The sequence below is a fragment of the Aptenodytes forsteri genome, unplaced genomic scaffold (assembly GCF_000699145.1).
Source record: "Aptenodytes forsteri isolate BGI_AS27 unplaced genomic scaffold, ASM69914v1 Scaffold137, whole genome shotgun sequence".
Taxonomy (NCBI): domain Eukaryota; kingdom Metazoa; phylum Chordata; class Aves; order Sphenisciformes; family Spheniscidae; genus Aptenodytes; species Aptenodytes forsteri.
Genome location: NW_008796221.1, coordinates 5575462 through 5590873, shown reverse-complemented (window position 1 = coordinate 5590873; position 15412 = coordinate 5575462). Strand labels below are relative to the sequence as shown.

General features: G+C 40.2%; 2 protein-coding genes across 2 annotated transcripts in view; one reads left to right on the top strand and one right to left on the bottom strand.

Annotated features, from left to right (window-relative positions):
• PMPCB (peptidase, mitochondrial processing beta subunit) overlaps nucleotides 1-8635 on the top strand; it is a 28505-nt gene extending 19870 nt beyond the window's left edge. The window contains exons 2-13 of the mRNA XM_009289100.2: nucleotides 1653-1793; nucleotides 2110-2196; nucleotides 2673-2802; nucleotides 3197-3395; nucleotides 4074-4153; nucleotides 4730-4842; nucleotides 5508-5651; nucleotides 6304-6467; nucleotides 7872-7957; nucleotides 8033-8121; nucleotides 8336-8411; nucleotides 8507-8635. Coding sequence (XP_009287375.1) covers nucleotides 1653-1793; nucleotides 2110-2196; nucleotides 2673-2802; nucleotides 3197-3395; nucleotides 4074-4153; nucleotides 4730-4842; nucleotides 5508-5651; nucleotides 6304-6467; nucleotides 7872-7957; nucleotides 8033-8121; nucleotides 8336-8411; nucleotides 8507-8571 — 1374 coding nt within the window. The 3' untranslated portion in view covers nucleotides 8572-8635. The remainder of the gene's footprint in view (nucleotides 1-1652; nucleotides 1794-2109; nucleotides 2197-2672; nucleotides 2803-3196; nucleotides 3396-4073; nucleotides 4154-4729; nucleotides 4843-5507; nucleotides 5652-6303; nucleotides 6468-7871; nucleotides 7958-8032; nucleotides 8122-8335; nucleotides 8412-8506) is intronic.
• A 112-nt stretch (nucleotides 8636-8747) lies between these two features.
• Nucleotides 8748-15412, bottom strand: part of DNAJC2 (DnaJ heat shock protein family (Hsp40) member C2) — a 20270-nt gene continuing 13605 nt past the window's right edge. The window contains exons 10-17 of the mRNA XM_009289061.2: nucleotides 15098-15247; nucleotides 14708-14796; nucleotides 14552-14621; nucleotides 12756-12940; nucleotides 11365-11465; nucleotides 10287-10394; nucleotides 9385-9539; nucleotides 8748-8870 (exon numbers count right to left, since the gene is read on the bottom strand). Of these exons, the coding sequence (XP_009287336.2) occupies nucleotides 8796-8870; nucleotides 9385-9539; nucleotides 10287-10394; nucleotides 11365-11465; nucleotides 12756-12940; nucleotides 14552-14621; nucleotides 14708-14796; nucleotides 15098-15247 (933 nt within the window). The 3' untranslated portion in view covers nucleotides 8748-8795. The remainder of the gene's footprint in view (nucleotides 8871-9384; nucleotides 9540-10286; nucleotides 10395-11364; nucleotides 11466-12755; nucleotides 12941-14551; nucleotides 14622-14707; nucleotides 14797-15097; nucleotides 15248-15412) is intronic.

Here is a 15412-nt window from a genome sequence, read left to right as displayed (position 1 = left end):
ACACCCACCTCGCTACAACCTCCTTTCAGGTAGTTGTAGAGAGCGATGAGGTCTCCCTTCAGCCTCCTTTTCTCCAGGCTAAACAACCCCAGTTCCCTCAGCTGCTCCTCATAAGACTTGTTCTGCAGACCCCTCACCAGCCTCGTTGCCCTTCTCTGCACACGCTCCAGCACCTCAATCCTCCCAGTTTGAAACCTAAGCTTTTCTTTCTAAAAACAGGAGAGGGAGATTTTGTTTTCAAACACAGGTTTTTCCTTCCCTGTAATGCACACTAGCAGTGAAAATGATCCCTTGAAGCAGCCCAGGCTGGGAACTGTCTGGCAGCTCTGTGGAAGAGGCCTGGGGGTACAGGAGGACAGCAAGCAGTGTGTCTGGCAGCAGAGCAGGCTGGCAGCAGCCTGGGCTGAACAAACAGGAACACAGCCAGTAGATCCATGGAAGTGATTAGTTTGCGCTGGTCAGGCAGTTAGAACATGGCAGCTGGTTTTGCGCTCCTCAGTGTAAGGAGGAGCTCCTTGTTTAGGGCAGTTACATGGTGAGGGAAATCTTTTTTTATTTGATACATTTAAATTTTTTTGGAATAGCTTATTGCTTGAAGTACGCATTTGGGATACATATTTAAATTTCTTGATGTTGAAAAAGTGCAATAAATTTTTTTAACCTCAATCTTCCCTTCTTTTCTACCCCATTCTGATTTAATGTGTGCTTTAACTTTAATTCTGTGCTTTAACTGCCAGGTGATTGTATGAAAGGTGGCAATTTCAATATCTATCCCTATTCTGAACAATGGGTGACTGTGATTTGCAGTCCTGGACATAGGCCCTCGGGCTATATCTCACTTCACTTTAGAAAGCAGGTACCCAAAAGAATTCCAGATGTTAGAGGATATATTCAAGGTCCTGCAGGCTCTCGCTGGCAGAACTGGGAAACAAGTGTGGCTCTCGGGGTGGCTGGCTGATGATAGTAACATGCTTTTCTGTCAGATCATTTCATAGAATCATAGAATCGTTTAGGTTGAAAAAGACCCTTAAGATCATCAAGTCCAACCGCAAACCCTACACTGCCAAGTCCACCACTAAACCATGTCCCTAAGCACCACATCTACATGTCTTTTAAATACCTCCAGGGATGGTCGCTCCGCCACTTCCCTGGGCAGCCTGTTCCAATGCTTGATAACCCTTTTGGTGAAGAAATCTTTCCTAATATCCAATCTAAACCTCCCCTGGCGCAACCTGAGGCCATTTCCCCTTGTCCTATCGCTAGTTACTTGGGAGAAGAGACCGACACCCACCTCACTACAACCTCCTTTCAGGGAGTTGTAGAGAGCGATGAGGTCTCCCTTCAGCCTCCTTTTCTCCAGGCTAAACAACCCCAATTCCATCATCCACTCCTTATAAGACTTGTGCTCTAGATCCTTCACCAGCTTCATTGCCCTTCTTTGGACATGCCTTATGTTTTTCTTCTGAGTCAGGTTAATGCATCCCTGATGCGAAGTAGCGGTGAATAAATCAGTGCTGATTTTTTTCCTTTTAAATGCATGTTTTAAAAAAGATCCACAAACTTAATGTTTAAGTTCAGGAATATATTTTTCAGAAGAGCATCCTAGGATATAACTTAACAATCTGAGTGTGACTGATGCTTTTTCCTTACAGTGTGTGCATGTTGGAACAGGCAGGCTCAGAGCTTCCAAAGCAGCAACAGAAGTAATCTTAAACGTTCCTGAAACTAGGGTGAGTCCCCTGGAAAACGGCTTGCAAGTAGCTTCTGAAGACTCTGGACTCTCAACGTGCACAGTAGGTAACTTGTAAAGGAAAGATTTTTTTGTAACTGTTCATGTTTGTTCATTTCCTTGTGGAACTAAATTGCATTCTTTCAATGTTTATTAACAATTATTCCTGAAACAAGCTAGGAAATATAAGGCTTTTGTAAATGATTTGTGATTAGATTTTTTGTGAGGATCAAAATTTTCTTTTTCCTGAAAACCTGCTTTGTTTAAGGAAAAAAACATTTAAAAATAGGTCTTGAAAATCTAAGTGTAGTTCATACACAAAAACAGCAAAGCTGCATTGTTAGCTGGTAAAATGACTTCTTTTTTTTTTCCCCAATGAGGTTGGGCTTTGGATTGATGCTGGAAGCAGGTATGAAAATGAGAAGAACAATGGAACTGCTCACTTCCTTGAGCATATGGCTTTCAAGGTGAGTATGAGTATGGATGTAGAAGTTTACAATGGATTTTAAAGTTATTTATCTTTAAAGATCAATGATAAGAACTTTGTCAGAATTGTATAAATAAATTTTCGAAATTGAGAAGAGAAAAAAAAAAAGCTGACAACTTAGACTTTGGTTTCTATTAGAAAATGAAGCTAAAGTCCTAGTTCTGTGTAGCTGATACACAACTATAGTTTAGTAACACAGGTCTAATTTTAACTCACTTTTAACTTCTTGTAATAGTCTTAGAAGACACATAGTCCACCTTTTGCCAGCTTTTTATTTTCATTTGGGAGCATAGTAGGATTTATATCTGACTTTCAAGCTTGGAGAGATTAGTATGCCAGTTTTCTTTCCAGAAGACTTTTTCTTTCTCTTGACCTTGACTTTTCCAGACAAGAAGTAGTAATGATGAGTAGGTGAATTAAAGGGTCTAGTTTGATTTTCTTACTGTTTTATTTCAGGGAACAAAAAAGAGATCTCAGTTAGACCTTGAACTAGAGATTGAGAACATGGGAGCTCATCTGAATGCGTATACATCCAGGGAGCAAACCGTGTATTACGCAAAGGCTTTTTCGAAAGACTTACCAAGAGGTAACTGCTTTCATTCATCAGAAAAGCAGCAAAGAATGAAGTGCTTATCCAGCTCCCGATGAGACAACACAGAATGGTGCTTTTGCAGTGTAATAGTCCCTTCCTTCCCGGGTGAAAAGTCCTTTCTTGAACTTCACAGGAATGTGAGAATGCAGGTTTGGAAAGGAGAGTGCCAGCAGGGAAGTTGATATTTGAAACATTTTTGTCTTTAGATTCCCAAAAGAAAATACCTTTTGGACTTCCCCCTTCCTGCAGAGCAAGTCTTTTGTCCCCTTGCAAATCTTATTAGCAAATCTTGGGCCACTTGGTCTTTGCGGTGGGTTTTACTTTTGGAACCAGATTTTTTTGGTAGTCTGAAAATATCCTTTCCATTCCCATCTCTATTTTCAATTAGCTGTGGAAATTCTTGCTGACATAATACAGAACAGTACCCTGGGAGAAGCAGAGATTGAGCGTGAGCGAGGAGTTATACTTCGAGAGATGCAAGAGGTTGAAACCAATTTACAAGAAGTTGTCTTTGATTACCTTCATGCTACAGCCTATCAGAAGACAGCCCTAGGACGGACAATTTTAGGACCCACTGAAAACATCAAGTATGTCCAAATTTGTGGCTGTCTTTAATTGTGTGGTAACTTTTATATATTGAAGAGACTCATCTGAAAACATAGGGAACAGCGTCAGTTTTCATTTTTACCTGGAAGGTAGCTGAAACTGCACTGGATATAACTGTAAGAATTCCCCTATTGCCTTAATTGCCCTGTATGCAGGCATCAAAGGGTATGTGAGCTTCAGATGTCTACTCCATGTCTTCATTATTTGCCGTATTTTTCTCCTGTTTGTTAAAAATGCATCTGACACAAAATTGGAAATGCTCCTTTTTACCATCGGTCAGGTGTTGGGCATTATCGTAAATACAACTGTGTTTGCACTGCTCTGTCAGCATTTGTTTATACCAGTGCAGACCAGGAGACTGCTAAATGTGCTGTTTTCAAAGTGGCATGAGATCATAAGTGGATCCTGTCTCCACCTGACTGAGTTGTAATTCTTATTCTTTCTCAGGAAGCTACAAGAGCTTTGAAAGGCAAAATATATCAAGTTCCTATTTCCTTTTTAGGAAGCCACCCTTATTTTAGCTTTCTGCCTCTATGCAGAGCTCTGTGCATTGGCAGAACTTACAATTATTTTGATATTGTATTTTTCTATACATTTAGCTCTTCTTACTCTAATAAACTTTACTGACACAGTAGTGATGTTTCCTTGACTGTTTCTAGATCCATAAACCGTAATGACTTGGTGGAGTACATAACAACACATTACAAAGGACCCAGAATGGTCCTGGCTGCTGCTGGAGGTTAGTATGAGATATTCACCCTGGATCATGTGAAACTATGCTTAAAACCATAGCCTTTAAGTTTCTGGGAACAACATGATGAATTACCCATTGTTCAGTAGGTCCTGGAAGTTCATGGTTAGCCCTGCATGTTTTGTGCCTTCATACCCTTTGAACTTTTGTTCCTTTTTCCCCTCAGTAATATTCCAGAAACATTCTTAAACCAGTAACTGGAAGTGAATTGGAGGCCAAGGTCATTCTTCCCTGTGGGCAGGAAAAGAGGGGCCTAGAAGGGGTTCAATGTGAAAAGGGGAGTAGCAAGGAAAGCAGAGAAAGGGAAATAACATTGAGGCTTGAAATTGAGAGCAAACAGCTTGATTTGGTGTAATATTAATAGAAGATGGTTGAAGAGAATTAAGGAGGGTGATAATCATGATCTTACTCTGTATAACAGGGAGGTGTGAGGAATCTGAAAATGTGGCATTAAAGGGGGGGAACAATAAATTGCTGCTTGGTTGCGTCTTTAAACTGCACAACAATTTAAATTAATTGTTTACAGAGTAACAATTACAAAGTATGTGAAATATCTTTGTTCAGGGGTCTCTCATGATGAGCTACTTGACCTAGCAAAGTGCCACTTTGGTAACTTGCCATCGGCTCCAGAAGGAGGACTGCCACCCCTGCCACCTTGTAGCTTCACAGGTAGTGAGGTAAGCTGTTAGATGGCTTTTTGAGCTGGCCTTTATATCCCCTGTGAGCACAACTGACACATGCTCTCTGCTGAGGAGAGAAAACTTCTCGGCCACAGGCTCAGCAGATTAAAAGGTTTCTTGCCCCTGGTGAATGCAACGGAGTAGCTGCCTTCCAAAGCAGGACTTGCCAACCTTTCTTGGACAAGCCTCACTGCTGCCACTTTTTCTGCTTCGTCAGTTCTTGGAGGAATACCTCCCTTACCCCTGCTGCTACTTTCCTTTTACCCTCTTGCCTATGGTGTTGGACCATTTCCACTTGTTGGGAATCACTAATTTAAAGGATATGGCAGAGAACCGAGGCATCTGCATTCTATTGCCGGCTCTATTTGGATTTTGAAAAGTCATCAGCTTTCCTTGCTGCTGGTTGTCATAAAATGACTTGTAATGCCCTCTCTACATACGTGGCGTTAGGCTTGCTGTTGGCTAAGTGCTCTGAAATTGCCACAGGGAAGACTAGTTAAGGCCAATGTTAAATAAAGCTTTATACACTTCAATTTTTTGTTTTCTGTGTGCATGCTTTATAATCCAGATGTAATGGAAATGTCTTGTCTCCTGATATTTAGCTTCCCGTGTACATTACTGTGCACAGGTTGTACTACAGCTACTTTCATATGTTCCCACAGATTCGTATAAGAGATGATAAGATGCCCTTGGCACACATTGCGATAGCTGTTGAAGCAGCTGGTTGGTCGCACCCAGATACAATCCCACTCATGGTAGCGAATACTCTGATAGGTAATTGGGATCGTTCCTTTGGAGGAGGCGTGGTGAGTGAACCTGCAAGCACCTTCCTGCTCTTAATGAGGCTGGTGAGATCTCTCTGATTGGGTAGTACCAATACAGACCCGTTCAAACCTGTCATCTGATGGTGTTACTGCTACTTCATGGCTATTTCTGAAGGTCCTTTTTTGGAGTGGGAGAAGGGGATCCAGTCGTGAGTCTGAGATTATTTGTTGCCCAAGATCTGGGAAAATATTAGGAAGTGGTTCTAAACCACCAAAATAGAGGTGACTTGAGGTCTGCCAGCCCTCATGGAAAGTAGGATGTTTCATATGTGTGTGTCATCAGAACCTGTGGGTATCAGTAACTGTCCCTTTCTTGAACCGAAGTAGCTTTATGATTTTGGCTTAAATCTGGGCTGTTACTTGGAAACATGAGGTTACATGCAAGGAAAGAAACTGTTGAGATGAAGAGCTGATAATTAACCTCGTAGCTTCTGCTGGAGCCTGTGATACTACTGCATGTTCTGTTATTGAAATGAAAACAGGAGACCATGGAGGTGACTAAGTAGGCTTTCAAAAAACTTCATAAAATAATATCTTTTTCTTTTGCCTTAATGAAAACAGGAGACCATGGAGGTGACTAGTAAGTAGGCTTTCAAAAAACTTCTTAAAATAATATCTTTTTCTTTTGCCTCAGCAGAATTTATCCAGTAAACTTGCTCAGATTGCCTGCCATGGTAACCTGTGTCACAGTTTCCAGTCCTTCAACACCTGCTACACTGATACAGGGCTGTGGGGACTCTATATGGTCTGTGAGCCATCCACTATACAGGACATGGTGCACTTTGTTCAGAGAGAATGGTAAGCTAACAACTCTTTCTCTAAAAAGATTGTTTTCAGTGGAGGAGTACAATTTAAAAAAAATAGCAATAATTTAAAGAGAGTATTTTTGTTTCTCTGCTTAGGCTTGCCTAGAAAAAACAAATGTATCAAATTCTAAACTTTTGACACTCACCCCCCCCCCAGCCAGTTTCTGGCACCCTTATTTGGAGTGAATAGCTTAAGCTTTAGGTTTGGTTTTCTTTTTCTGCCCTGGAAGAATAAATAGTAACTGTAGTTAATATATAGCAGTTAATGTATAGCAGTTAATATATAGCATTCCTTGTACAAGAAAATATGGCAGTGATTTTTTTTTGACTTGCAAGTGACAGGAGTTATGAAAATGCGTCAAATCTTTTAGAATACTACTAAGTCATTATCCAGTGCCCATGAACTGCGTGTTTGACAACTGGAAGAGTAAATATTCATGAATGAGAATAATGAATGTGCAATTACCTACAGACATTAGTAGTTACCCATTCTGCAGTTGCTATCCCACATGACGTACCAGGTGGTGGTGCTATACAGAGTTCTAGTGAGTGCGTAGGGAAATGAAATGATGTAAGGTAGGTGAGCTGTTATATGTGGACTTTTGAAACCTGGGATTCTAGATAATATTAATTCATCTAAGGCTTAAATCTGAATTGAAAAGATGTCCATAGGTGTAACTGTAATGCTTGGACTGCAGATGTGATTAGAAACAGACATGTTATTTAAGAGCACTGATTTAAAGTGGGTGAAGTTGAAACAAAAGTTGAAAGAAAACTTGAAAATGAGGAGTTTCTTTAATCACGTAGATCACTTCTCATATACTATTATTTTATGAGATCTTTGTGAACAACTTGTGGAGAAAAAATGGCCTCATTTTAGCTGTCTGTTTGCTGCAGCTTAGCACCAGGGAAGGTATGAACTATTCCTGTGACAAGAATGTGTTAAGGTATCTAATGCATTCCCCTGTCCTAGTGAAATGTTCCTTATGCAATGTGGTATATCACTATCTCACCGAGAGCCAGGACGTAATGGATTGCCTTCTGGGCTAATTGCCTCTAATTGTTTGGCTCCTACTGTCTTAGCAACAGCTATTCTCAAGATAGCAAATATAGACTACACTTGGCTCAAAATATTCATTTAATAAAATGAAATATAGCTCTTCTAAGGGGGAAAACTTGCTCCTAGGTATATTTGTATGCTTCCAAAAAACCCTACTCTTATGCTGCTGTTTTGCATCCTATGGCTTGTTTCCATACCAAATTCTCTTACCAGCTCTGTCTACAGAAAAGACGTGCCTGGTAGGTGTGCTAATGTATACGCACCTCTCTATCACAGGAAATCTTCTGTGCTACAGGTTACTGTTTTTAATGCCTTTGGATTTAAACTATTTTTCAGGATAAGACTTTGCACAAGTGTTACAGAAAATGAAGTAGCTCGAGCAAAAAATCTTCTAAAGACAAATATGCTGCTACAACTTGATGGTGAGACTTACGAGAGCTTTTTATTCCTAGTGGAGTTGTATGCTGATAACTGAAGCATATTTTCCCCTATTTTAGGATCCACACCAATCTGTGAAGACATTGGAAGACAAATGCTGTGTTATAAGCGCCGAATCCCAATTCCAGAACTTGAGGCAAGAATTGAAGTAAGTGGCAGTCACATTGCAACTTTTCAATTAGGCCCTTCAGAAATTTAGTTGCTACGGGAAGTAGCAATACAGAAGTTAGACTATTTCCAACTGAGAAAATTGTCAACTGTTTTGTTGCCTCTTCCCCTGGATTATACAAAATTAAGATCAGTGTCTCTTAATACTTTTTTAGATGGGATTGGTAACAAAGATGCCTCTTTACCCCTTTTAGGCTATTGATGCCCAGACTATTAGAGAAGTTTGCACAAAGTACATCTACAATAAGCATCCTGCAGTTGCAGCCGTGGGTATGTTGTATAAATTTCCTTACCCTCCGATAACCCCTCCACACCAATTGGTATCAGTTTAGCATGTGTCATGGCCAACTTTCTTTAACTTCCAGGTCCAATTGAACAACTTCCAGAGTATAACAAAATCTGCAGTGGCATGTATTGGCTTCGTGAGTAGTGAATAACAAGAACTTTCAGTGTGTTTGAGCTTTTAAAAACAAACAAACAAAAACCCCAACAAACAACTACACCCCTGTTTAAAGCTTTTGAGTTGGAGAAATGTATTTGAGAAGATTAAAACTCAAGAACCAGCCATTCCTGTGTATCTGTATAATTAAGGACAGAATGAAAACATGTACAGTATTTGCATTTTTATTATAAAACAAAGATTGTCAGTAAGAGTCATTTCTTGACTTTAGTAGCATTCATCACTTGTTCTTGAGCAGCTTTCTTCGCCTTGACCATTTCAACGAGTTCCTGGAGAGTTGGGGGGGAAAAAAAAAAAGATAGTTATCTACATGTGGAACTTGTTAACAGTGCTGTGGTTTTGAACACTACATATATTCAGCCTGAAACACTCTAGCTCTCAACATAGTGAGGAATCTAGACAGTTTAATACCTTAAAACAATTTCTTAGAAACAAATAAATTAATGGAAGGTCAATGCTCATCTAATCCCTCTGTAGCAGGAACTTTACGTACAAAAGGCTAGGGATAGGACTTTACCATCTACAAGAGCTTGCTGTCAAATTGTAAGGCTGATTTCACAAGACAGACTTCCCTTCCCAGCTTCCAGAGCCACTACTTTCACTGAGGAAAACTTAGTCCTTACTGCTCCTTTGGGGTTGAGTTACCGAAAAAAAAAAGTTTCTCCTTAAGGCTCCATCTTGTGCTAGTTTGCTGTTGTCAGGTACTGTCTCTGGTAGGGAAACCAACAGTAAAAGCAAAGATCTGGGCTAATTACAATCCTAGAAGGAGGTGAGGTACCTTACCTTATATCGCTTCATGCAGTCTTTTTTTGACCGGCCTGGAACAGCTGCTGCTATTTTCTCCCATCTTTCGGGAGTATTTACTGGATAAGTCTTCAATGCTTGTTCTAAAAGCTTTTGTTCTTCTGTAGTCCAAGGGGATGAATCTAAAGGTGATCCTTTTTTTAAATGCAAAAATGACAGTAAGAAAAAAAAAATTAATAAGGAGTCTATGAGATAAGCCTAAGAAAACATTGTAAAATCTGTTATAGTTGATTTAAAATCCTTGCAGTTTTGTGATACAACTAGTTTGACCTAAGGACTACCCAGTATTAAAAACCTGAAAGAAAAAAAAAAACCACCCCAAACCCTGGAACTGACTGGGATCTTAAAATAAAGTACAGAGAAGTTAAAGGTAACATCTTTCATTGTCAGCTGGGTGTTAGATCACTGTAGCTGCCCTGTGAAGCCACAGCATTAGGGCAGCAATGTAGCTTTTCCTTTTGCATTTCAGTTAGGAACGCTTAGTAAGGAAACACAGCCTTCTGCAAGTGTCTGCAAAATTTGATGGGAGGAATTTAACAGGAGACCAAAGCTTAGCTGTAGGATGATGCTGTATTTCAAGTGCATCCCCTCAGGCCTACTCTTAACTGAAAAGGTAGCACCCTCTGAGGAACAGATAATCTCAGCATCAGACTTAACCTGTTGCCTCACCAGGAAGTATTTCAAACTGTCACTATTTAGTTAACTGTGGTTTGTACTGTGTGTACCAGAAACCCTCAAATCCAGCAACAGAGCCTGGATCACTTTCTTACTTGCTATATAAGTTTGTTTGTAAGCAAGTCTTAAGTAAGTTCTGGATTACTTTCTTACTAAGGTACACAGGGGAGACAACTCTGCAAGAAGGGCTCCCTTTTCACCTTTACCTTCAAATCGTTCCGACGGGGCAGCACTGTCCATCTGAGGCACCACACCATGTTCTTTTTTAAATTTGTCAAATGCTTTCTTGTTTATATCATCTTTTTGATGAGGGTCTATGAGCAACAGACATTGAATAGAATAATTATTGCAACAAAATTAAAGCTGGATGTAATAATAAAAACATTGCAGAGCAGATTATTGTAAACTAATAATCACATAATCAAAAAACCTAATTCCTACTTCCTTTAAAATGATGGTAAGGAGGTTGGTAGATTAAAAAAAAAAAAAATCTTTCAGGGTCCAACAAGCTTTACTCAAAGTATCAGGCTCTCCAACCCCTATCCTGCTTTATACTGCTCAGATGAATACTTTCTCCGTGTAAGCTTAAGCCTGAATCTGCAACTTCACTGAAATCAAAAGGGATTATTCTCTCAAGTAAGGGCTGCGGCACAAAACTTGCAATTACCCAGAGTACCAGCGTGTCAGAGGGGCAGTCAGGAACATGGGGAAAGCCTGGGTCCTCCTTGTGCAGGTATTGGAATGGAGAAACTTCTTAAACTTTGTTTTTTGGAATGTTGGTTTTCCTTAAGAACGTACTCAAGAGCCTCCTCTCAGTATGCCAGCTCTCTAGGCTCCATTTACCACAAGAGGAGATGAGCCACATTAATTCAGGTGTCTGAGTCTGTTGCTGAATTCCATTCATCTTTTTAAAGTATCTCTATAGCGTCATCAATTTCATTTTTCTAGATGCCTTCCTTTGTAGAGAGCTTGCTCAGAGGCCAGTTTGTCTCTCTCCGAGTGTAGAGGAGCCTAGGCAATGTATATGGCCTAGACATCTGTGCATCAAGTTAGATTAAAAGAATTCCTGAGATTCACTGATGAGGTGGTGACTTACACAATAGCTATTAGGCTGAAGATACTGAGTCACATAAATGCTCCTCTAAATCTTCCATCTGAACTACATTTGTGTTGGGGACGTACAGAGGATTTTCTCGTAATAGAAACACAATGCTGTTCAACGAAAATCAAGCTGTATAGAAGCATGCAGACCATCTTATTACAAAAATAAGGTAATATAGATACCAAGCTTTTGGAGGCTCTTTGCTTTATTGATGACATCTTTTGCTGTTCGTTTTATTCCAGTAGTAGAGTGCAAGTTCATGTAATTGGCAATAACTTCCCACCTAAAGCAAGAACAGGAAGGGTAAACCAGCATATTACATAATAGCTTATCTTCATATAAGCTACTTTCAAGCTCCCGTACACATTTATATCAACTCTTAAGTTTAATCATACTTAAATACATATAGACTGTCATGGTAAATATCCTGGAAAGCTTTCCGTCACTAAATGCAGAAGTTTCCCTTAAGAATTCAGTCAGCTTAGGTGACCTTCTTGGCTTCTGATACAGAAGAAGGATGGGGTAGAATATAGGTGTGTAAGTGCAAACCTCAAATCCTCAAAACTCTGCTCAGCTGTTGCTTTCCTGAATTCTCTAAACACCTCTGACATTAAATACTGCAGGCTGCACTGAAAGGGCTGAGAAGTTACTAACCCTGTTTCCACTACCCCCAAAAAGAATACCTAAACATCAGGTAAAGGGGCTTCAACAGGAGACACCTGGAACAACCCTAGCCCCGAAATTATTCCTAGTGCATTCTCAGAAAACGGAGGGGAATATTTGCACCTGATCAGACAGTAGGATCGTATCTAGGCCTGTGTTCTCAATGAGTACTCTTGACTGCCGAGCTGCGGTGCAGAAACAGGTACTGGTATCATCTCCATAAAGAGTATGACAGCTTGTTTTTTTTTTAAAGAGTAAGCATCCAAATCTTGTAATGGAGGCTTCAAATCTGTAAATCCTAAGTGGAAGAAGGCATTTCACTCCTGGGAAAGAACAGGATTTAAGGCATGCTCCTGTTCTTGAAGCTTATTAGTAAGCTGATTGCCAGGGCTGCTTTTCTGTGAAGCCCAGCCTTTCCCTTTTCCCCTGGCTCTCCCCTAAAGAGAGTTGGGCCACTTAACTTGTATCTCTGGCTGTTTTCCTCCTATTGTGTAGGGGAGAAACCAGCCTCACATTCATTGTGGAGCCACTGTAAGTAGCTTACACACTTGTATTCCTACCCAGCTGCATCACGGTCACTGTGCCAGTTTTGTTTCCTGCTTTAATGACTGGAGCCTCTCCTGTAGTAAGCCTTGTGCAAACATGCACCTCAGCACAATCTTGCTGATGGACTGAGGCCCAAGTTTGGGGGGAAGCAAGATACAGAGCCAGAGCTAACTCCAATGACACGTAGAGCATGGTACTAAGAGAAGACAAACCACAGGCTGCTCAACAGTCAAGGAAAAGGAGGACGTTTAGGGAGTCCTTATACTGACATCATACTTAGGATGGTCTGAAAATAAGCCGTATTATGCTTATTATTTAATTAAAAATGGTTAGTAGGGCTTTTAACACCAAACCCGAGAAGTACCTTGAGTTAGTCCCTGCTGGGAAGAGGTTCACAGCTTTAATTAACAACTGTAAATCATCTTCTGGCCAATTTTTGCTTCCCCCTCCACCACCAGTGGTTGACTTTTCTGAACTCTTTGTTGCTTGACGCATACGAGCTTCTGCCTCTTCTTTCTCTCGCCTTATTTGTTCATTTATTTCTTCTATCTGAAGGATTGTAAACAAGCATTATTTATTTATTTATTTATTTTAAATATTTTACAGCGACACAAACCCCTCTCTCTGGAATTGCTTTGAGCCTTGAATTTTGCTTACTTTCTGTTCTGTATATTATACATCAGGAAATGGAGGAGCTTATCTGCTCCAGTATTATTTCCCTCCATCCTGTGTGTAAATTTGGCCATCCCAGATTAGGAGCTACAGCAGGAATCCATCACAAGTTCACTAGGAAATTAAATAAACACTCCCAGGATTGAGGCAAAACTTCCGAATCTAGCGTGAATGTCCAGGCTAACACCTGACTTACAGGGACAGATCCACAAAAGTATTAAGAACCTAAAGTGACTAGTGAGGGCAGTTGAACATCCATGTTGAATGCACTGATTCCCAAATCTTCCAACCTAACTGCTACCTAAGCCTGGTGATGCCAGAAATTCTCAGTTACTGTGGTTGTACTAAGTTAGCATTAACTGCAACAACCCAGATTTTAGTTACTAAGTGCTTACTCAGGGTTAGATGGCCACGTGTAGTTTGTTAGCAAGCAATTCAGCAGAACTTGAGTTATCCAGCGCTCATCTTTGTGAACTGTAATCACATCTTGAGACTCTGGTGTGACGTATCTTTAGTGTATCTGAGTATGCCCAGTCCAGTCTTGGCAATATTAAAAAAGCTATGCACTTACGCCTGTTGGCAGGATGCTCAAAATAGGTTTCTTGCTGTCTATCTCATAATAAAATCTTCCTGGCAAAAGGAAAGTTATCTGATAGATAATTTTTATTAATGCAAAAGTGGAACAGTTTTAACAGAGAGACAGAAAGGTGACTGTCCCATGTTTGGAACATGCTCCTGGAGACTGGGAAATTGGATTCAGTTCCCTGTAGAACAAGAGGGATTTGAGTCTTAAGTTGTCTGATGAGTAAACCTGACCCTGGGATGGGGACAGATAATCTTCCCCACCAGGAAAGAAAGTTCACAGCTATGAATCCAAAGCAGATGAGAGAAAGCACCTCACTCTTTCTGCAGCATGTGGGTTCAGCCTTATTAGTCCAAATGGCTTTTCCCTGCTGCCAAATTTAGGCAGATCCTTGCTGAGTTTTGTAAATCTTGATCACAAGTGTCTTGCTTTTCCCATACTTTGGTATCCAACCCACTGGCCCTTCCAGTGGCTACAGCCTGCAGCACTTAAGTCCTTTTGTGGATCTAGCCCCAGGTCACGGGTCCTAGACTAGGATCTTCCTTGTGTAACAGAATAGGTTAAGACTGCCCTCCTTCCCCTCTAGGTAATTGCTACCCATTGTTGGGCAAAATTAAATTCCTCTACTGTTCCTGTATACTGTGCAAGTGGTAGGTTTTGTGTCCTTTACTAATTAACAACATGTACCTTTTTTCTCAGCTGGCCCTGGTTATTTCACCAGCCGTGAACCACACTGTGTAAAATGAAGCAGAGATCAAGTCTGCCTGGGGACTCCGAAGCTCAGGTCTTTGTGTTTAACAGGCAGGATGCCACAGCAGCTACATTGTATCTTACTTCAATTCAGTCATGTAGATTTCACAAATCAAATTATTCTGTTATTTTGATTTGACACTCGGCATAATTACCTGTTTTACTACAGCCGCCTTTCCTCCTTCCCTTGTTGTGGATGTAAGTGCTTCATTCAAGCATTGCAGACTAAAAATAAATTATTAAGTTACAATGGATAGCTAGTAGAAAGATGGGTATCAAAACGAGCAGGAATCAGCAGCAGGAAGGCTTACCTTGCTAGCTCAAGGCGATCACAAAGCTTTTCCACCTCCTCCATCATTTTAACACAATCTGCCTCATTATCAGAAAAGTAATTCCAGTTCTGGAAGCAGAAATATATGTTCTGCAAAGTTCTTGAACTTTGTTGTCCTGTTCCTTCAGACAAAGGCTTAACACACAGCATTCTTCAGCCACTGCTGTGTTTGGACCTATTTGGTCAGCTTTACTCATAACTCAAAACTGTATGGTAAGTATGTGTTTTAGTATTTTGCTTTTTAGTAAACCCACTTTCTGTACCCATCTCCAGCCATAAGAACAAGCAAGCATGTGATAGGGTCTGATCTAAGCAAACATAGTCATTTCACTGATATAACCTGTATTTCACTATAATAATATTTAAATACCTTGCATGTCGTTCTCAGTTTTTGCCTTTCTTTCTTGATGGCTTTTTTCTGTATCTCTTTTTCCTTTTTTGCTACTAATGCTTGTTGCCTAACTTCTTCTTCCTCCTTTTCTTTTGCTAACCGTGCTGCTTCTAATTCTGCTTGTCTTTGCTGCAATCAGAAGGAAAAAACAAGCAAAAAAACTTCAGCAAAGTCACACTGTTATAGGGTCATTCAGTCATTCAATATTAAAATGTGCTGTTTCTGGTTTTGGTGATGTGGTGGGTTGTGGTTTGGTTTTTTTTTTTTTTTTTTTTTTTTTTTTAATACCTCAAT